The sequence below is a fragment of the Corvus kubaryi genome, unplaced genomic scaffold, assembly GCF_017639235.1.
Source record: "Corvus kubaryi isolate FWS band 111438036 unplaced genomic scaffold, C.kubaryi_AGA036_p1.0 37232, whole genome shotgun sequence".
Lineage (NCBI taxonomy): Eukaryota > Metazoa > Chordata > Aves > Passeriformes > Corvidae > Corvus > Corvus kubaryi.
In genome coordinates this window covers 3,313,771-3,337,060 of record NW_024581066.1, presented here as the reverse complement: position 1 = coordinate 3,337,060, position 23,290 = coordinate 3,313,771, and the positions used below count along the sequence as shown (strand labels likewise).

The 23,290-nt window shown below is 38.3% G+C and overlaps 1 protein-coding gene across 2 annotated transcripts in view; it reads left to right on the top strand.

Moving 5' to 3' along the window:
* The window catches only part of PLD5 (phospholipase D family member 5), a 176,878-nt gene that overhangs the window by 18,952 nt on the left and 134,636 nt on the right, over positions 1–23,290 (top strand). The window contains exon 1 of one of the 2 annotated variants that reach the window (XM_042022994.1): positions 17,177–17,430. The exons of the other annotated variant lie outside the window; for it this stretch is intronic. Coding sequence (XP_041878928.1) covers positions 17,428–17,430 — 3 coding nt within the window. The 5' untranslated portion in view covers positions 17,177–17,427. Of the gene's footprint in view, positions 1–17,176; positions 17,431–23,290 lie in introns of those variants that run through there. 2 annotated transcript variants of the gene reach the window in all.

Below are 23,290 nucleotides of genomic sequence, written 5' to 3'. Positions count from 1 at the left end.
AAAGAACGGAGGAGGAATGTGAGAACAGGAGAGGAGCTGATCATAAACCTCCCTTTTGATGGTTGGTATACTCAGGTTGGTTGAAATGCAAAGCAGTGTGGCATCTTTAGACATGTATTTGACTTCATCTTGGCCTCATACAGAGTATGCTTTTTAGATCTCTGTTTTTTTCAGAGTAGAAACCTAGATGGCTGTGGCAGGCTGTTGCAATACACAAGAATATTTGAGGACAGATTACTTCAATTTCTTGTTTGTTCCATGTCAGTATCAGCATTAGTCATTAGACAGCTAGCTTTCATAAAGTCCAATTCTACTTACCCTCATCCAAAGCCTAACAGAGAAAATATTTCCCAAAATGACAGGACTAGGTTATTTCTGTAGACCTGCCTACTGACTTCTGAGGTAGGGCTCTGACATGCTTGGAAGTTTTTGAATTTACAAGATGTGTCCTCACTGCCTTGCAGAACTTGGGGCTAAGAGCAAATTGAAGCATATAATTGTGTTCTGACAGGTGGAAATTTAAATGCTATCATATTACATTTTAGCATTTTGCTAGGGCTCCTTCTTAGGCTGTGTATCTGAACAAGGGCTTTTGTTTGGCTTCAGGGTGAAGGACAGTCTAGGTCCTAGTTTTGAAAGGCAATATTAATATGAACAATTCTTAATAACTGCTGCTTCAGAGAGCCTTAATATGACTTTATGCAAGTTCAGATTTCTTGTCTTCAGTCTTCTAGCATACTGATTTAGCTATTGTTTCCTTTCAGGAAGGGTGAAACTTTGAGGCTTGTGTTATTAGACAGTTTTGATTAAACTTGCATTGTTAGTACAAATTCATAATATTACTTACCAGTCACTTAATTTCCCACATAAAGTGCTTCTTATCTGTCTCCTTTGAGGAGTGCACTTATTAAAACATAGGCACACAGGACACACACACTCCAATAACTTCTATAGCATTTATTAGTATTTGCATACTCTATGTGGCCATAGCTTCACACAGCTAGGAAAACTTATCCATAAATATTTTGATAAACAGTGCAAGATACCACTGGACACCGCTGATAAGTCTGTCTCCATTACCTTTACATCTTCTCTTCAGACATTTGTACATACTGATGAACTCCCTTAACTGCCTTCATGGCCCTTTGCTTGGCTCTCTCTCGTAGCCCCGTGTTTCTGTTGTACCGGGGGGCCCAGGACTGGACACAGCACTGCAGCTATGGCCTCATCAGGGCTGAGAAGAGAGGGAAAGATCACCCCTCTTGACCTGCTGGAACTGCTTCTTCTGATGTAACCCAGGATACTGCTGGTCCTGTTTGCCACAAGGGCATATTGCTGGCTCACGTTCCACTTGGTGTCTATCAGCATCCCCAGGGCCTCTTCTGCAAAGCTGCTTTCCAGCCGACTGCCCCGAGCACGTATTGACGTGTGCTGCTGGCGTTGTCCCTCTTCAGGCGCAGGAATTTGCATTTCCTTTTGTTGAACTTCATGAGGTTCCTGCAGGCTGTCAGTGTCCCTCTGGATGGCAGCACAACCGTCAGGCATATCAGCCGCTCCTCCCAGTTCCCTATCATCTGCAGACTTGCTGAGGGCATACTCTGCCCCATTATCCAGACCACCACCCTCTGGTCCTGGCCCTTCAGCCAGTTTTCAATCCACCTCACCGTCTGCTCATCCAGCCCCTATTTCGTCAGATTCCCTTTGAAGATCTTACAGGAGACTGTGAAGGATCAAGTACCAAACCATGTTTATTCTTGAACAAATCTATCAAATGGAAACAAATTACCAGCTCATGTAACTTTGCTCAAGTCATTGGAGTAATTTAAACCAAGAAGTGGTCTTTGAGAGATAGTTATTAAAATATTTAGTTACATTTCTCTGTAACTTTATAAAATACATTTTTTCATTAAATTGTAAGCTACATATGCAAACAGTGTGGCACAGAAGCCTGTTAACTATTAAGCTGCTGCACTGATAAAAGATCACTTAAAAATACATATAAGAGGTATTTTCTGAGAATGTAAGAGTTGCTTTGCTGGGAGATGGAAAAGAAGAAAAATAGTGTAATAAGATGTTGTATATACATTCTGTCAACTTTTACAATTGTATATGTTTTATAATTGAATTGCTGGCAGCATGCCCATGAAATATGTCTCTCTTTTAAGTAAATCATAAAAAACAAGACTGAAAGGAAGATTGAGAGCCACATAGTCCATGCTTATGCTGCTGGACTGCATTAGCTATAACTGAGTGTAGTACTGAATGATTGATGAAATTTTATTTTAGTCATCAGGTTAAAGACTTGATCATCAGGTTAATGACTTAAAATAGTGGTTTCTTGTAAAAAATATTTAGAACTTAGTGTTCTTGCATTTTTGCCAATCAGTTATGACCAGCGTATCTAATCTTTTTCATTACAGTTCATATAAAAATGGTGATATTTTTTCTTTGCTTACAAAATTATGATGTCCCTGTGGCTTATAATACATTTATTAATATTTTTTATGATTGGTTTTACTGTTTCATCCTGAAATAAGCTAAAGATCTTCAGTTCAAAGAAATTGCTGCTTCTTGCACGCAAATGTAGCCTGCAGTATAATTGTGTTAGGATTTTGAAATAAAGCAGGTGTGCAAATTGTTTCTCAGGAAATACAGGAAGCTCATTCTTACTGTTAATGTGTTTTTCTGTTACCTTGCCTTATATTCCAGTCTGCCTGTGCCTGCTTATTTCTCTAGGACATAATCCAAAGCCATTGAAAACTCCGCTAATTCCAATGAACTTGAGATCAAGGCTTTAAAATTCTCAATTTTAAACTCTGTGGGAAGAAATGTTGATGGCTTATGTAGTGCTGATTACTGTGGAGCCCTTGTCTTGAGGGCTTTAGGCTGTGTATCATTTTTACTATTATATTCAGCACAGATACTGACTTGGTCTTTAGTTTGTCATAGTTTGAAATAGAGTCCTTTTCTTTATAAGTGTGTTGTGTTAGAGTTAGGGGTTGGGGCTTTGGAAGTGGTGTGTTTTTTGCTTTTGTTTGTTAGTTTTCTTTCTATTTGAACATGAATGAGTACTGTACTTACAGTATACCTTCCCCCCCCGTTAAAAGGAAACACTTTAATAATAACAGAAAGCCATGTTTTATGTAAGCCTGTAAACCAGAGACCTGACATAATTACATTACCTTTTTTCAGAAAATGAATGTCATCTTTTTTCTTCATTAAAAAAAAAAATGGTGCAAGTAGGGCATATAGTTTTAAGTACTTTCACACTTCTGTGAGTCTATATGCTAAAGCAAGCAAGTATTAGTTTCTGATTTTAAAAAATAAAAAGGATAACAGGATTGCCTGTCCTGCCTTCCTAACACCTACCTTGAGCTCATCAGGTGATTAATAACCTGTTTACATTCTGCACTGTTTGCCATCTGGAGTCCCAGTGTTTCCAGTTCCTATAGGTTTGGAGTGCTGCAGAGTAGGTGGTCATTGTGCAGCAGGTGAGGGTCAGTATAAATCAGGCAATATTCAAAGAACCTTTGTTATGGCTGCACTCCTATTCTTCAGAGACATAATTCTGTTTATTCCATTTTTCACAAAATCTGAGTCATTGGGTCAACATTTTTTAGTAAGATGGAATTTGAAAAAGCAGCTTGGTAAAAATGTATTGTTACCAATCAGCAGTTGTAGTTTTTGTCTAAGTAAGAAAAGGTAGAGACTAGGTAAAAATGTATGAGTACAGTAATTCAAAGAATGATTGACTGTCTTGGGATACAAACTACAACAATTATGCTTTGCTTACAGTGTGTATCAGACAACACCTATTTTATGTTCATTCTTATCAAGCTTCTGTTACAGAAAAGTTGGGTCACTTTTGTTGTTGGGATTTCTTCATTGAAGAGTAGTGATTTGTTTTACACCTCTGTGCAGGCACATAATGCAGGTTAAAACAAAAAGGCATTCTTGTCTCATTTGATAATGCCATCAGACTACTTCAGGTTACCGGCTTACAGGCTTCTTTATTCTTCCTCCTTTTTTAAGGCTACAGTTTCACCTTTTTTTTTTTTTTTTAATGCCTGTTAAAGATATTTGTGCATAACACAGAGTTTGACAGCCTTTTACATTGCTACAGATTTGTCCATGTTGTGGTAGATGTCCAAAGGATAATGTTACAAATAAAGGCAGAAAATTATGAAAACCATGCCTTTATTTTGGATAGAAGGAGAATTTGAACAGTTTTAGATTATTCACTTTATCTTTACAGGAAGAAGAGCCCCTTGGCTCAGGAGACTGCAATAGCCACTTTATATAATATTTAGTATGTATTCAGTGGTTGGAAAATGTGAAGTATACCATTGAAGCATCTGCCTGTTCTGGTGAAACTGCTTTCTGTCTTTTATCCAACTGCAAAAGTTGTTTTGGTTCAAACTGAGTAGTAAACCTGTATTGAACACACTACAAATTTGAAGATATGTAGGCATCTATCATCAGTTTCGCAGTTCTGGTAGCAGTGAAGATGGAGGGACTTGGCTCTGGGGTTATCTTTTGAATACATTTGGAGAGTTGGACTGGCTTCAGAGGTCATAGGGACAAAGTTGGGCAGGTTCCATGCTCACTGTGGGACACAGTCTTAATTTATGAACATATGTATCCTAATCTCACAGAAATTAAATTGTGTGAAAGCCTATGGAGAAAGTTGGAGGTCACATTTATATTTTTAATATTTTTTATATTTTAGCATATTGTATAATAATGTGGATTAGCATTCTGTACTGAGATAAGGGCCTTTTATGCTGTGCAAATGCAGTGAGAGGCCTTGTAATGAAGGCTAAGGAGGTGAAATAAAGGCAGAGAATGGCAATTTGTCTCAGTTTGTTGGTTTCGGATTTCAATTAGTTCTCTTAACTCCTGGATTAATGTCCTAGCCACTATATTTCACTTTTGGGCTTGTCTTTCTTTATTGCAAGTGTCTGTAAGAGGCCCACTGCCCCCAGTTTTCATCTGGCCCTGGCACTAGCACAGGCTATGTCTACAATCACAAATAGTACAGAGCAATATAAGCAGGTCTTCAGAGCAAACATATTTGGTGCTAAGGCTGAGAGTCCATGCTGTATGCACTTGGGAGGTTTAAATAGGAGGTTTAAATAGGAGGTTTTAACTGGCTCTTTTGCAGTTCCATTGATTGAACACCTAACAGAAGTTTTTGAGTACTAGTTGCACTCCTGAAATGCACATGTGGGTTTAATCCAGGTTTCACTCTGTGAAACAAACTGAAGTGGGGATTATGGTGACCATCCCAGAAGACTATTGTAGAAGGAGTTAGTATTCTGCATGATAGCAAATCCAGATGTATGCCTCCCTGCCATGAATACAGGTGACTGATAGCTACTTGAGTTGTGTATTTAATCAATGTGCAACTATTATATGTACCTGTTCCCAGGAACTATTGGTTTATTGATGAGAAAAGAATAACAGGGTCTCCCACCAAGGTTCTCTTCAAAGTTAAGCTCATATTCCAGATTTGATGGCTTCCAGTGTAAGATGAATCTGTATTGAAAGCCCAATCCTGTGCAAGTGAACATACACTTGTTGAACCTCTCCAAGGTGAAGACAAGGGCATTGTGCCCTGCCCTTACCAGAGACCAATCCAGTGCTGCATCATCTGAGGATTCCAAGCATCAGAAGAGACATGAGATTTTTTATAACTTGATCAAACTTTTTTCTTCCTGAATATTAATAAATATTTACCTGTCTTGAAGAGCTTTGTTTCCTGCTTCTTGGAATCCAGTACAAGACAAGGATGGTCAGGAGACTTGTGTATTTACAAAAGTACTCTCTTGAAGCAATCTAAAATTCTAATTAAGGTACAGCCGTCATTTAGCCAAAAAATAAACTCTTCAGGAAAACAAAGTAGGGTTTTCATTTGCATAATGTATCTTACAATTTCAGTTCTTGGGATTGAAGCTCTGGTCTTTGGAATGGGGAGGATCTGGTTTTGGTTTTTGCCACAAAAATATATTCAATATTCTTCTTAAATCAGGACTCAGTTAGCTGGAGATTCTCCTGTGTTCAGAAGGCTCAATAAAGTTTTGAAAGCAGCCTACTGAAACGTGGTCAGAAGAGATTTCCAAGGGGAGTATGTCCAAGTATAACTGTTTTCTGAGAGACTGGTTTTCATGAAGTAACTACCTTGTTTGGAGAGAAAGATAGAGACAGAATGTAAAAGTGGTGTCAACAATTCCCTTCAGATATTAAGAGATCAGAATATAATCCAAATGTAATTAATTTAAATGTAAAGACATAACGAAGAATTCAAATATTTAGATCTGTGGAAAGGAATTTGTAACTCAGGGTAGTCTAATCTGTGGTTTTTAATAGTTCCTGTAAATTATGTGGACATGCTGTGGCTTTGTCTCTAATTAGTGGTCAAATTCTTTATAGCAGATTCGAAGGATGATACTATCTTAAGGAAATTTATAGATACAGGAAGCTGTATTTTGTTGGCTACAGAAACGTTATGTGTAATTCTTGTAAATAATGAAAATAGTTATATTTCCCTCTCTCTCCCACCCAAAAAAGACTTACCAAGGTAGGAAGTATTATGTGTATAATACAGAGGGTTTTAATTGAGTCAAAATTAAGTCTGAGCATTGGATCTTTCAAGTTCTTTATTCAAGAAGATGCCTTTTGAGACAGGCTTCTCTCTGCTGTAAAGCAATGTGTGCAGCAACCAAGTGCAGTGTGGAGGTGTTTCCAATCATGTTTTTATTATTCAGATGTCTGACTTAGGGATTCTTCAACCCCTTGTGTGAGGTGTTTGGGTCTGTTGCTACTGAAGCTTATCCAGTAGAGGCTGAAAAGACAACACAAACAAATGAAATGTGGAGAGCACTGCTGGATGCTACTTTTGCTGTTTAGTATGCAGTTAAATTTAGTAGTCATAGTTTTTGCATGTTGTTAGGGCAGAATTTTCCAGTACTTTATCTGTTTTTAATGTTTAATGAATTTTCTGGTTTATAAAGTTTTTGTGATACTTATTTTACACAAAAGGAAAAATTGTTTACTTTTCCCAGCTCCAGTCATAAACTTCTGATCTGGCAAAAATAACCATTCAATGTGGCTGCTATATATTTGCTATGTAATATTTTGAAAATAATTCTTTCATGTTCAGATGTGATTTTCCTTTCCCTGCCTTTTGAAATACAGTAATTCTTAACAGTAGTATTAAACAGCCTCTTCAGGAATGCACTAGATGTGTAGGTCAACTAGATATGTAAGTCAGTAGTGGAAAACAGTACTGCTGTGATTTAGTTGTAAAATTTCAGAGAGACTAGTTGGCCTTCATTCTGCAGAGTTTTGTACATCACCTGGGAAAGCATGTTATTAGTTGTAGGAACCCAGAGTGCCGAGAGGATTTCTCTGTCTGTTTTTAAGGGTTCTTACCCCCTGAACAACACTGTTTTTACCTCCAACCTTGGAAAAAATTACCAATGATCAGACAAGAACTAGAAAATACAGTGGTGTGAATTAGGTGATAGACTACTATGTAAGATTGTCACAGGGTGAAAAATTCAGAGGTTTTGGGCTTCTCTTTGTAGATAATAGATAAAAAATATCAAACTGGGGGATTGTTGTTGTTCTCTAAACCTTCTTCTCCTTCTTCTACTACTCCATGTCCATACCAGCATTTCGTGAACTTGCAGCTTGATTGGACTGCAGGGATGCAGGTTTTTCTTCACTGAAGAAGCCATGCATTCTATCTTCTATTAGTGTTATGCAGGCAAGCAAATAGCATCGAGGCTTCTTTAAGGGGGGTGTGTGTGCATTGGTTTTGTCTTCTGAAGAGACATTTCCCAAAAGAAGAAAGGGAGGGATGAAGACATCATTCTGCAATGTGTGCCATTCTCTGTGTGTATTTCTCAGACCTTAGTTTTTCAGAGGTGATTTTTGTTTTCCTGGCAGGTCACTCTTAGTCTCACCAACACCATATTTTTCAGTTGTGTAAACAATTGGAACACAGCAACAAGTGAAACACAGCTGAAACTACTGAGATTGTATATGCGCTATGGCAGCAAAGAATTTGGCCAGGAAGAGTACCTAGGCTTTAATTGCCTCTGGATGCCTTAAAATTATTAGATGATTAAGCTATTAATGAACTTAAGCTGTGCCTTCAGTTCAGCTTGACCGGTAATAAGTTCATTAAGTTACTCATTACCCAACATTAAATTTCAGCTACACTGCTAAAATGTGGGTATTAATTTAAATTATTATGAATGCATATTATTCCTTTCTTCCTCTGCCAGAGTAGTATAATTTCTGTATGCACCAGGCACAGTATATTCCTGTTTTGTCTCATGCTTCACTGCAAAATGTTTTTTACTTTGCTACTCAACCACTATTCCACTGTCCAGTCACTGCTTGCTAGCCTGAAAAACACAGCCTTACAAGCAGTGATCACCTTCCATCTGGAAGATGTGTGCAGAGAAGTCAAGCAGCCTTGATTTTGGCTTTGGGTTTTTGCTACCTTATTGATGGCTTTTCTTTCTCACTTTTCTTTCCTAACTGTAGCTCTTATGTCATCCTACCAGCTGACACCAGAGAACCACTAGAAATATTTCATTTGAGAAGCAAGCAATGCTTTGGCGACAAAGGGCGAGGCTGAGAATGTTCATGTATGAAGTTATATCTGATTTAATAATTTATTTCTCCATGGAGTCTTTTGAGTTAACATCAACCCCATCTATGGTGGCTTCAGGCAAGTTGCAGCATTCTCTCTCACATTAAGACTTGTCTAAAGTGAAGCTGTCCATACTATCCATATTGCTCTCTTTTGCTGGTTGCCTATCATGACAGTCAACTTTCTTGCAAAATAGTTGGTCTGTGTCCAGCTGGGGTGTAGTTAATCTTTTTCACAGTACTGTGTGGTACTGTGTTTTGGATGCATGGCTAAAACAGTGTTGATAATGCACTAACTGGCTATTGCTGAAGAGTGCTTGCACAACACAAAGGTCTTTGTTTCTCCCTTGGCCCTCAAACTGAGTAGGAAAGTAGGTGGGAAAGAGATTGGGATTGGATACAGCTACAATTGCTTACTTGGCAATAAAAACTGGAGGCAGAAGAAGGAGGGTGTGAGGGTGTGTGTCTTCTATGGTGGTTGTTGCATGAAGGGTATCCATGCTTGTGGAAGGTAGGGAGTGACTTCCTTTGAGTCACTTGCTGGTTTGGGGGTGGTGTGTCTCCTCTTTTCCTTCACCTGTTAAGCTGTCTTAATTTGATCAACAAGTTTCCTTGCTTTGTTCTTCCATTTCCCTCCTGTGCCACTGAGAGGGGGAAAGTGAGTGAGCAGCAGTGTGTGTGTTGATCTTCTGATAGGGTCATCCCCCCCCCCCAAGTTTATGTAAGCATAAACCATTTGCAGACCTGTGGTTGGAGTGGTGTTGCTCCCCAGGCCCGTTTTGTGTGCCTGTTAGGTCAAGAGTGTCTGTGTGACAGCAGATTGCCACTCTGATTTGTGTGTGTCGTTACTTCCAAGCTCCTGGCCATTGGACTGGCAGCTCTGTGCGTCAGTCTCCAGAGGGAGATAACCTATTCATTCTCAGCAATTTCTTTTGTTTTAAAAACATGGATTTACAGAGTTTACTGTAGGACACTCGACTTCACTTTTTCATTTATAGGAGCCTCTTACCACTCAGGACATGGAATAATACATCTTGTGATCCTTTGTAAAGTGGACAGGTTTTAAGCTTGGTAAAATGAGTGAAAGACTTGGTCTAATGATCTCACTGTATTTGGCCTTAATTAGTTTAGGGTAAAGCCACAACTGCACTGTTCCTCTGTCTTTTAAGCAAACAGTCCATCCCTTAAATCAGTTTTCTCCTTTTTGCAACATGGATAATACTTTGGTTAAAGAATTTAGTCCAGAAGCTTGTGAAGATTTTTTAGAATATGTTCAGAGACCTTGCCACTAAAATCCCTATTCTTCTTTCTTGTATTCTTAACACAAGTCAGCCAGATTGTCATCCACTGCTATGATCAGTTTTTCAAATGATCTGTCATTTCCAGAGATTGTTTCTTTTCAGCTGTCTGACCCCTTGCTGTGTCTTTTCACAAAATCCTATCAGGTAAGGAGGATACTGAGCTTGCATATGTCTTTCAGCACTGTGGAGCTCCATTTTTTGCTTAGCCTGTGCTGGAGATGCATACTGTGTACACCTACACTTCTCAAGTTTTCACAAATCTGTAGCAGTCATTTGCCTGCTTGATTTCTTGCTCATGACTCTTCATTTGGAAGTGGGTTTAATCAGCACCACCTGCTTCAGCGTCTGGTACCTGAACAAGTGCTGGTGCTGTTCAAATACTTTTCATTTGTTTCTTAAGATTGGTCCCTTCCCTGAGAACCACTTGTGCAGACTCCTGTGTTGATGTTCAAAGTAGGTTATATCTGTCATTGAGCTTTTCATACTGGAGTAGCTTGGCACTCTCCTGGCCCTGTTGCTTAGGATTTGCCACCGTGTCCGACAGGTACTGTGTCACGCAGGAATATGAGCCTTAGACATCCAATGCCTTTCTGAGCATTTTCTTGTCCATATGACTTCGCAGTAGTGCTCTGCTGTGCCTCTGTGTTTCATCTGGAGTTTTCCAGAGCCATCCAACTTTAGCATGTGTGTCAGGCATTTGCCTTTTCAGGACCTTTTTGGAGAGGCATCATGGTCAAGAAGTCCAACAGATACAGGTCACCTTTATTTACAGTAACCCTGAGGGTCACACAAAGCCCTGAAGATCTCCTTGGGGGCTGCTCCATTTCTCCACATTTGTATTCAACTATTTTCAACTTAGTGGTAGCACCATTTATCTTTCTGCCATTTCTTTCCTCTTCTACCAAAGTTTTAGACTGGCATCAGGCAGAGTATTGCAGCAGAATGAAATGTCTTTTATAATCCAGTAAAATCATATTAAGTGTAATTTCACATGGAAACAAAAGGTAATTACATCAACACAGCTAATGTTGTTACATAGGAGGCCAAACACTAATTGGCTATTTTTAGTGTATGCATTACGTAGGCTCTTCCATTAAAACGCTGCCTTATTAAGTCCTCGACAGCGTTTCTTGCGGTCATTCTTGCTCAGCCTGACGGAGTTAATTCAGGTGTCTTTGCGCGGGTACCGGTGCGGCTCCGCGCTCGGCCTCGCCCGCCGCCGGCAGCGCGCTCGCGGTGCTGCACCGCCCCCCGGTGGCCGCGGGGGGAGGCGCTTGTGTCCGCTCCTGTCCGCTTCCCGCGGGGAACACGGGCCAGGGCTCCTGCGGCCGTGGAAGTTAGTAAGGGAAATGCTGTCCTGGCAACCGCATTTCTCAGTGATCGAAACGAATTGTTTGCTGAATTATACTGATTGCACTCTCAGTCTTTAAAGGCTGTGTCCGATCTTTGCTAATGATGAAAAAAAAGCAAATTTTTGTTTTCTTTTGCCTAAAATAATAGGATCATGCTCTTTGTACTTGGCTTGTTTTTAGAAACGTCTCTTGAGTTACTGTGTGATGGAAGGATTGCTGCAAACTTGCAAAATAGTGATTTGTGATTAGTGCTCAAAATACAATAAACACTAAACCTCTGTAAATAGGACTCCTTTAACATCTGCTTTTTGCTTTAGAATATGTTTACAGTGTGTGCTAATTGCAGTGGCTAGATCAAGAAATGCTGTGCTGCTCTGAGTAGTTTGGCTGCAGCCTGCATAGGAGCAGTGGCATTGCCCCTGTTGACACTAATGTCAGGAAGTGGAAGCTGCCCACCCTCTCAGAGCAGCTCTGCATCTTGCTCCTGTGCCCCATCCTGTGCGGCCATCTCCCCGGAGTGCTGAACAGGCTCTTACAGCCCACCTGCCCGGCTGCTCCAAGTGGAGGAGCGGTGGGAGACAGAGTCTCTGTGCAGCGTTCTCGGGACCTGTGCAGAGAGAGGGTCTGTAAACTCAGTTTTCCTTCCTGAGGTTTTGAGGGCAGGGATTCATGTGCATGTGAAAGAGAAAGATGAATTCAGCTCCATTTTGAAGCTGATACCTGTCTGTGCTGTTTAGGTAATACAGAGGCCTGAATCTATGTGTAGCTTGAGCTGGGGTGGTCCGGTGTGACCCCCTTGGAACAGTGGTTGGCAGAAACAGAGAATGTAGTTATTGTTACTCAGCCCTTGGTGATTTTCTTGGCTGCTAAATCACTGTAAAAATAGAAGGACTTGTTCCAGGCAGCTGGACTCTGGGAGGCAGCACTCATATGTTTTTTCAGCTGCATCTGATAGATAAGGAGGCTTTATATTTCTATATTTCTCTCTCTCTCTCTTTTGTTTTTTTAAGAAAATGCAATGGACTTCCTTTTGCAATTGTTCTTGCCTTTAAATCACACTTTTAGCTCCTCAAAAAATAATGGGAAAATATTTCTTTGAAATTTGTTAGCAATATTTGTGCTTGATGGCAATGAAACCCCATCATCCTCTGTGTATTGATATGCCTCCGGTTGTGATCTGTGAGCTGGCACATCAGTTTTGGGCTGGATAATGCCATGTTTCAGTCTTTGGCTACTGCTTGGGTAGGGTTTTAATTGGTAAGTAGCTTCTTCTATTCTGTAGATGCTGTACCAGTTTCATAAGATCTGAATGTATTTCTGCTGATTTGAAATTACATTCCACTGTGTGAGGTGCAAATCTCTACAAGCAGAATTTGGCATAAAAGTTTTCTTTCCTGCAAGGCCAGTAGAATGTCTTAATCTTACTTCTGCTTCAGAACATTATTTGAAGTATTTGAGGCTGTGCTTTTATAAGTTCTCTTGAAAAACAGGATTTTACCACTGGAAAGTTTCATTGACATGAATATGTGAATTGTGAGTGATTTCAAGATGTCGCTTATATCTGAGATTTTGGTAAAGCTTCTTGCAAGGTGAAACACTGCTGTGTTTGTGGACAAGTAACAGACTAGGTGGGAATATCCATCTTTGATATTTAGTGTTGGTTGTTTTTTGTGCTAGCTACTTATTTGTAGATCCAGCAAGTCTTGAAGATCGACCAGACTGAGATACTGTGAAGTTCTGTCTCTTTCTGCACCCTACCCTGCCTCTGACACTTCTCTTCTTCCCTCTTTCTGCTTTCTCTCTCTTTCTTTCCTACCTTATTTTTTCCTGCAAATCCTGTTGCTTTTCCATGTTGCTAATGAAACTGATGAAGAATGAAGAGCTGATACTGGCATTTATAGTTGTGTCATTTGGTTTTAGAGTTCCTGTTCTAGTTAGATTTTTTTAAGGAATGGAGAATTTTTGTGTTTCTTGGCATGTGTTCAGTTGACTTTTTTAGCCCACAAAAATACAGCATTTTACCAATTTACCACTTTGGACATATTTCTTCGTGGCAAAAGAAGTTAAAGTATTTTATTGATACAGTCCATGTTTTGTCTAGGTGTCTTTGAGGTTTTCTATCTGTTTTGGTTTGCTGACTTTTAAAATTTCTGCAGACATATGTAGTCTTGTTTGTCTTCATTCTGCGATGCCAAATAATTTTGCATGTTTGTGCCTTATTATTTATCAAACTGTGGTTTATTTTTATCTATTTACAACAAATTTTTCATAGATACTTTCATTATTTTTTACAACTTATGGGGAGAGAAGGTGCATCATAATTCTAGGTACAATTTGGACAGACTTACAGAGTGCCCCAAGAAAGCCATAACTGTGTCCCTGAGGCTTTGTGGCATCTCAGGCAAATCCAAAATGGCTCAACAATTCTGTATTTAAATGTATTAGGGTTTTTCATTTAATGAAAAATTTATGTTTTTTTTTTTTTTTACTCCAGACAACAATCAAATGCCAAAATAAAAGGAATTTTGTCAATGAAAAAATTCAGTTCTTTGATCAGTTGCTTTTTGTTTGGTCCCAGTTAGTACAACTGTTCAGTTGTTGCAGGTTGAGGGCTCTAGTCTGATTGGTTACATGTTGCAAAGAATACATGTGTGAAATAACTTGTATTGCCGTATCTAACCTATTTTCATCACAGAAGATAGATTACTTCTAATCCAACTTTAGTTTTTTCAGCTTTGTTATGCATTCCTTAATAGTCTAGAGCATTCAAGGGCATCTTTATGTCATTGCTTAAGAAAAGCTGTCTAGTGTTTAGATTATGTGGCCTGCTAACTACATTTCTAAAGGGGTCTAAAGAATGTTATCAGATGCCTTTGAGAGCTCTATTTTTATTTTTGAAATAGGCTCTGAAGTATGGAGCTCATGATGGTAATTTATATGCTGAGAGGGGTAAAGTCTGGCAATAGGGTTGTAACCAGTCAGCAAGGATCAAGTTAGGGGCTTTAACTCAAACTTGGGAGGAAGTTGGTTTCCTCATAAAAAGGAGAAATTCTGGATCTGTCCAGAAAATTTAAGCTCCCATTGCTTGTGGATCCTTCAAGAATTGAAGGGAGAAAAAAAATTTCATCTCTAAGGCTTATAGATGTAAAAGTTAAAGTTCACATTTAAACTTTTGCAGTTATATCAGTACATAATTCTTTCCCTTAGTGGGCACTTCTTTTTCTGTGTTAGAAGGAGTTCAAAGTAAGTGGAAAAGGTGGCTTTGTTTCGAAGCAGGTGTGCTAATGCTGAAGTAAGTTAGTCAACTTGAATCTTTTTTTCTGCCTGTATAGGTGCATGATAGCTTTTGTTCTGTATAGAAATGTCTTTTAGTTGAATTTAGGAGGCGATATTTGTGCTTGAATTTGGGAGGTGCATGTTTTAATTGTGAGAATGCCATGACACAATTCATTCTGAAATTTGTATACATTCAATAATTGAATAGCTTTTCAGTAAAAAATGGAAGTATTCTGGCTTCATTGACTGAAAGGCAGAGTTGAAAATTGTTTGTATGTATGCATAGGGCCATACTACCCTGCCCCATACACATTTGGTGTAGAAATGTGCAGGAGCACAACTTGGCTGTATGTCTTCATATTTGGCATCTGATCACTATCCCAGCAGATGTCTTTGTGAGCTTAAGGGTTTCGTAAATTTCAAGGATTACAGAAAAAGGTTTGTGTAGACTACTATTCATGTCACTACATGACTGAAAACTTTCTGATGGAAAAGTTTTTATTTCTAAATAGAGCAAGACTTCTATAGCCTGATTGATTGCAATTGAATTGTTGCACAGAATTCTCTGTTGGGTCTCAGTGATATTAGAAGTGGAACCTCTCTTCTGGGAATCCCATTAGCAGTGTGAGTAATACAACTGTGTGAGTTGTTTATGGTCATTGCCAGAGTTCTGGTGTGGCACTGGGCACTTACCAATCAATGCATCTTTTGCTCCTTCCATGCTGTTGATGTTGCTCAAGACAAAGTATCTGTAGACAGCTTTCCAGTCAAACAATGAAACTAGTAGGGCTGTCTACTGATTGTCTTTGTCCTGGGAGCTATCTTGTATTCTGTTGTCCATTTTTCTTCCTGAAATTTTGTCTCTCTTGTTTTCATAGACCCTGGTTTGCTTATTTTTTACCCTTCTATCTTCTTCATCAGCCTTTCAGTGCCTCTTTCCACTCCATCTTGCTATTTTTCTTAGGGATTGAACTGTGATCCTTTTATTTACGTCAGACAATCTGATCTGTAAATACAAATCAAATTCATCTTTGCCATGATGCCTTGTAAATGAATTGCTTTAGCTCTGGCTGAAGAAGAAGGGTCTGGAATAAAGAGAGCTGCTTATGGCTATTCAGCTAGATGTCAGCAGCTCAACATGGCTAAAACAGGCCTCCTGCAGACTCCCTCCTGCTGCTTCCTTGTCACTCTGGAAAACAACCTAATCTTGCCATGGCATTCATAACACATGTCATTTATTACTTTGTTCTTTCTCTGAGTTCAGAAACAACACTGTCAGTGTAATTGATGATTAAATCTTATTTTTTAATGTAATTTCTTAAAGTAAGTTCCTTGCTGTTTCAACAAACATTCAAATCTTCCATCCACATCTTCTTCACCTATTAAACAAGCTTGCCAATTAGTCCAGCATCCTTTTCCTTGCTTTCTTCAGGTCAGTTCTGCGCTTCCATACCCATTCAGATTCAGTGAAAATCATTATTGTATCCTTTTGCAAACAGAATAGAAGAAACCTACAAGCATCTCTTCTGAATTTATTTTCCCTCCTTGAACAGAATACGGTCTTCACTTTTCTAGACCTTTCTAAATTCTCAGTTGTTGCTGAAGCATCGCTTCATCCTCTTCCATTATTCATTAAAATTTCAGGCTCAGTCTTGTGCTCTCTTAGTACAATAATATGCTTTCTTCTTGAGAGCATCTCCAAGGTAGTCTCCATAGCCTCTTAATAATCCTTTCTTTAAAACTCCTTTATTGTGAGGCCCAAAAAGCTTGGAAATTATTCTAAGTACCTGTTAAACTACCCAGTAGTATGACTTGGTTCCTTTTGTGCCTCCCTCTTTGTCACCTTTTATTGTATTATTTGATAGCAAGGTCCGTGGAGTCAGGACTGTCTTTGTTAGTTTTTGGGTTTGTGGGATTTTGTGGGGCTTTTTTGTTTGCTTGCTTTGTTTTTGTTTTGTTTGGGTTTTTTTTTATTTTACTTTATCACACCAAGGACAGCAGCATCCTGGGTTATCATTGAGAGCATTAAGATGGTTATAATATTAACTAAATATTTAATTATAGTTGTAGCATTGCAGGGAACTTTGCTGTGAAATTTGCTGTGTGAAATTTATTCTTGAGAGAAGTGGAAGGAGAAGTGCCAGTTGATCATTTCATCCCTTTGGAACTTACCACCTTGTCTTCACTAGGGAAACAAGTGTTAAAAAAAAAAAAAGAAAAGCCAACAAAGAGCAACCACATTGCAAATAAAAGATGCTCTTAGCTAATCTGAAGGGGCATTTGGCTGCCTCACAAAAACACTGTGTATTTTGGCAGTTAGGAGCTTTGGTTTAGGAAGATCCATGTTTGGAATAACAGGGTGTGTTGCAAGTCAAAATTCAGGTATCTTGGCTGAGATGTATGCGTAATCTGGCATGATGCCTTTCTGCACTGTGCCTAGCTATAGCAAATGCCAAAGTCCCTTGTGAACAATATATGAATCTCATTTTGGGGGAAAAAAAAAAAAAAGAGGAGGAGGGAAGAGGGAGCCAGGATTTATTTTAACATTTAGTGGATATAAAAAACAAGTATCAAGAAGCAAAACATTTCCATGAAGCATTCACTGTGGAAATTCTGCAACTTCTTGTTGCAAACCTCTTTATCACTTGGATTGGCTGATTTCCAGAGCATCAAGGCTAGGAATCGAGGGACTGAAATATAATCAGTGGTGATACATTTTAACCACATAAAACATTCTCTGCTTCCAAAGCCTCCAGTGTCTCTAGTAAGCAGTGCAACAGCAACAGCTCCTTGCTGGTGAACTCCAGAGACGGGGAAAATACTGGATCAGGATGGTAAGAAGCTCTTTACTTTATCACCAGATCTAGGTTATTACTCTGTAAAGAATGTTTAAAAGATTATGAAATTGGTAGAGATAAGTATTTAAAACAAAAACCAGTATGTAAGATAGAGAGGAATTATGTTTTTCTGCAAGAGATCAGCAGTGCAAGTTGGTGACAAATATATCTGGCACTGAACATGTTGTGCAGCTTATATAAAATCTTTTAAAACTGGGAAACATTGCTGACTAGCATTTGGTGTAAATTTTAAGTCTGTCCACTTTGTTTGTTTCAGAAGGACAGCTGTATGGGCTTTTAAAATTATTTTGGATTAATAATCACTGACACAGACTTTATAAATAAAAATATAAATAAACCTTTGCCAATCATTCATGCAGGCTGTATGTTTATATGGTTTCTTTTGTTGGGGTTTTGGGGTTTTGTTTATTAGAAAAAAGCAGATCTGCTCAGTACATGCCTTTGACTTTTAGGGAGCTATGAAGTTTTTATTTTTCAGGGTTTTCAATCCATGAAGACCTGTTAATCACATTGTTTCTCTAGTGTAATTATTTGATGGGAAAAATAACCAGGAAAAACTTTTTAGAATAATGATTTTATTATTTGTACCAATTTAAATATTCTGATCTAGGTATTAAAACAATAGAAGTAGAATATAAAGCACATGAATGTGGCATCTGAATATAGTGTAAATTGATACCAATGCTATTAGTGGTTTAAAAAATGCCTGATAATAGAACAAAAATATGCATATTAGCATTTTTGTACGTATTAAAGGATTGGAGGGAGGAAACGCATCTTGGGAGTGTTTACTCCCAAGACTCATTGTCAAGACTGTTTTGTTGGGGTTTTTTGGGGGCTGGGGGTAGGCGGGTGGGTGTTGACGGAAATAAGCATCAAGCCCAGTCTCCTGTATGGGAACTCAGCTGTTCATTTTAAGTGCCTACTGCGTCCAGGAATTTATTGATTAGGAGATTATAGTACGTCAGGGTGAAAGGAAAACAAATTACTAAATAAGTCTGAAGAGCACTGAAACACATTTACTTGACAGTCCAGCTTGATGTGTAGGGAATTACTCCCTTTGTGATTCAAATGGAAGAGGAGATTTTTTATAGAACAACTATGAGAGTTAGAAAAGTGTACAGCAAATGTGAAACAATGTTTGATTTGGTATTTTTAATCTTTGTTGTGTATTTGTTCTTTCTCAGCAGTATAAAAATTAAAAGACCCTAAAACTTTCACTAAATGCTTTCTGATCTTTTCCTTTTCTAAGTGGTTTCACTGAATGGCAAGAAATAGAAGTAATGAAGTCAATCATGTTATCATAGCCTATATATTTCACGTTGCACATCGCACTTTGATGTGTTAAAGATTTGTTTTTCCTCCTTACTATGCAGAATAGATTGCAAAATCAATAATTGAATGGCAACCAGGCTGTAAGGTTCTTGGAAAGATGTTTAGTATGAATCTAAGTGTGGTGCTTGTTGTTTTTGTTATTATTATTAATATTATTGTTGCTGTTTTCTTGACAAAAATCCCCTGTGATGAGTAACCATTAAGCAGTACTGTTGTACTGAAGAGACTTGAATATATTGTTGTTTCTTGCCAGAGAATACTGTGCCCCTAGATAGTAGTATTCTGCATCTACATTTTCTTACAGGAAAATACTGGAGGTAGGAGATCTGACTGCTTTTCCCTATTGTGATCATGGAACGTAATTAATACCAAATGATGTTACATACATTTCCACATTTGTGATTCTCTAGTTCCTACATGAGTCAAATACAGATAAGCTTCTGTAACAGCAAGTTAATAAAAACATTTCGTTCTGGAAAAATAACTGTCATGTACTGCCACATACTTGGTGTTGATAGAGTTTTAGCCAAAGTAAACTTACATTGTGTCTTGCTTGACATGGATTAGTTCAGTAACTAAAGCAGTGAGTTCACAAGGGATCTATTTCTTTCAGTTTGGATTGCCTGGGCAAAGATCTTGCATAAGTTATTGAAGGGAAAAAAAAGAAAAGAAACACACACCACACACATCCCCTGAAGGTGTACCCTTAATAGTAATCAGCAATGTAATAAATTACATGACTAGTCCAGAGGGAACAGCCTCTCACTTTAAATTTTTAGATTATATGATTTCTTGTGGAATGTAAATAGTAAATGGTCTTCAAGAAGACCAAATTGCAAGCTATCAAATGCATTAGATATCAGGTTTAATTATTCAAAGTGTTTTTTCTAGTAAGTCTAAGGAACAAAAGTAAAATTATAAATAATGTACTGGCTTTACCAGAAAAACTGAAAAGTTGTAAACATGACTATTACAGTGCTAAATTCTAATAAAGTATAATTAGTGCAAGAGATACGCTTGGTATAGCAAAGTTCATTTGAAGTGTCGTCCTGGTGCAGAATTTAAAAGAGCTTATTCAACAATTGGATGTATTATTCATCCAGATGAATTTAGGCTAAATATTTTTTTTTGTTTCAGTAACTAAATTGAAGTCTGATAATCTGCCTGAAAATGTAATCCTTATTTAAAGAAGTATATTATAAATATGTAAGCTATGGAGTTTATATATAATATAAAACATGTTTAGGGAAAGGAAATATAGATTTGCATCTGCTGTGAATTTGATTCAAGACTCAATAATATTCTCAGGTTTTGCTGTTTTAGTACATTTTTGCTTTGTTACTCTGCCAATTTTCTGGTAAAAAAATAAGAGTTTGTTCATTCAGAAGTACTCATGCTGATAGTAGTCAGAAGGAATCTGCTGCAGTATAGCTTTGTGCATGTGTTTAGTACTAACTTACATGTCCCAGGTAACTTTTGGCAGAGTTTGGTTCTAGTGAAAAAACTGTGTCAGGCTGTTTACCACACCAGCAAGTCTGGCACTATTCTAGAGTGAAATGCACTCTTGCATGCTCCATAAATATTGTTTGTGAAGGATAAAAATAAACCACTTTAAACTTTAATTGAAACATAATGCTGAAATATCTCCATATATATGTATATGCACTAGCATTTACTTATAATGACGTAAGTTTGTATTTTAAAATCTCAGCATCCATGTTCATGGAGCCTGAATACTTTCAGTGAATAAAATATGTCAGCAGGCAAGGTGTATGCAAGAAGAGTAGTTTTTCTGGTGATGGAGGATTATGTTCTTAAGCCATTTCCATTTTGATTCTACAATCAACCTACTATGCAGATCAGGTTTTGCTCACTGAAATGCATCTTTTAAGCTGTGCCATTACACTAGTAGTATAACTTAAAATGAGTTGCTCTCAGGAAGTTATAAATTATTTGGTGTGTTTTACATAATGTATTAGCATGCCTGCTGCATCTGTGTTCAAGACAGGGTTTTATTCCTTCAGCCATGGGATATATGAAGAAACTATTAAAAATGGATGCTTTCAGCATTAGTCTGTCCTTTTGGCTTTTATCCTGTCATGCCATCAGAAATGAAGGCAGGGGAAAAGGTCAGTCTGGTCCCTAGGTGAAATAATTGATGGGAGCAGCTTCCAGAGGAATACAACTTGTAGTGAGAAGGTGGCTGGATAATACATAGTAGTTTTCTGCATCTGGTTAATGTTTGTATTGTGGCATTTGCAGTGTTTTGAATTATCAGGACAAAATTGTGCTTCCCATATATCTTAGGACCCTCATAGCAATGTGATATTTTGCTGCACCTGTTCTGGTACTTCATGGCTATACTGAGGATACTGAAAACAATTAAGGCTGAGACTTACTGTGCACCTTTTATGTAAAAGAAGTCGAGAGAAGACAAAAGGCTACTGACAACTTCATACCCACTTGATAGCGTGCAGATGCAAGAAGAGCAGGATACATTCCCAGTGCTTCTGTAAAGGAGTGTGCTCTGACCAGAGCTAAGGATGGTTAATATGCATTGGTGGGAGACACGATGCAATTTGGGTAGATTTCCTGGTTTGCTTCACTACACAGAGTGGTGATGAGAAGCTACCATTCCTAAAGAAATTCTCTAGACCTTGCACTTGAGTTTTTAGTGTACTGTTAATCTGTTGTTATAAATATTTCATTTAAATGTTTTCCAGTGTTGTGGTGTCACCTGGGGACACGCAGCCCCTAGTCAGCCTTATTATATCTTTTGATAATGAAGTTTCAGCTTGGAGACAAGAGATGTCTACTCCCCTGCCAATGTGTCGGGGCTCCACTTCCCCTCTTCTCACCAATATATATCTTGGGTATCTGACTAGAGCTTTTGGATCCATGAAGATGTTTGGAACCCACAGCAGAAGGCTGGTAATCTCTGGTATCAATCCTTATTCACTCAAAGATGGTAGATAAATCCAGTGGTGAAACCTCAACACTTCTGACTCCATTACTGTAGTAGGGTGGTTTTCTTAATAGTCATGGCTTAAACTCCATAGTGCTAACCTTTTGAACAGCTCGGAGACTTTGAGACCTTGTGTTGCAGCCTTTTTTCCCCTTACGTGATGTGGCTTTCATGACAGCATTTTTATGTGATAATTCTCCCTGTCACAGGATAGGAGATGGCGCATGTGAGTCAGGCTACCAGGGTAGAGGCTGCTGACATGTTCTTCCTGTGACTGGACATACACATGTCCAGTCACAGGGAGAACTCTGTCTTAGCCATATAATGGGTATTTATTTGGTCAGTCATTTGGATGACTGAGACTATATATTCATTTGGAAGAAATGACAAGAAAGATGATGGTATGAGACTGCACCTCTGATTTAGCTTTTTTTCCTGCAAATACTTACTCTATTTGTTGTGGTCCTTCCTTTTCAGAAAGGAAAAATTTGTGTAGTGTGGTAGAGATTTTACCAGCACTAATTCTAGAAATTAAGTTTTGGGAAAGTATATACTTGATTTGGGACAGGCATGCTGTCTGGGCCATTTGGTCTTGAGTCACTAAAGAGCTACTGCAGACCTCTAAATCATTCAGATAAAAATGATCTTACAGTGACTCAAACTGGCCCACAAAATTTATGTTAGAAAAAGAAATGTTCCTCATATATTTTTTTTGTTTTTGTTGAAGAAATAGAAGGGACTAATTTTAGAAAGTGCTCGATAACTTATGAAAAGGTCTTTTAAGACAATTAAACTTTTAGATTCTTCTTTGACTAAACTTGTTGTATTCATTAATGTTAATTTTCTTATTTTTCTCCTTGTAGGATTGTCAAAAGTATTAGGCATGTTAAAAACACCTTTTTTTTTGTTCTACTCCTCATTCCAGTATTACAGAGGATTGATCACAAAATCAGCACTTGCATCTAATAATTCTTCTATGGCATAGGTAGACAGAAAATTGGTTTCCTTGTACATGCAAAGCATGAAAAAGTGAGTTCTATGTGAAGAATGAATACACACACTAGAGATGTTTTAGGCAGAATATATTAAGGTCTCTGCTGGCCTTTGTTTGCTGCAGAGATTGTCATGAAATGATGCTTGTAGCTGGCTGTTTCCTCTTTGTGCACTGGGGCTGCTCATGGACTGCATTTCCTCTGCCCCTCAGTGCTGGTGTGGTCCTGCAGTTAGCAAGTGGAGTTCCATCATCTCCAGCTGTGCCCTGTGTATATATCTTCTGTTGTTAAGGTCATTCATGTATTCATCATCCAAAGCCAACTGCTTAGTTTGGTCTTCTAGGAAGTTGGAGAAGAGCTTGAATGACTGAGTCCCAAAAGAGTTCTCTGTCCTGGTGATCCTGGTGGATTTGACGGGTTTGGGATTGACAGGTAATTGCCATACTTCTAGGTTTTGAGAAAGGAGGCAGTCATAATTTTGGGTTTAAGTGTATCAGAACAAACCAAAAAATACTAGGAAACTGTTATTGTGGATATAGTTTTG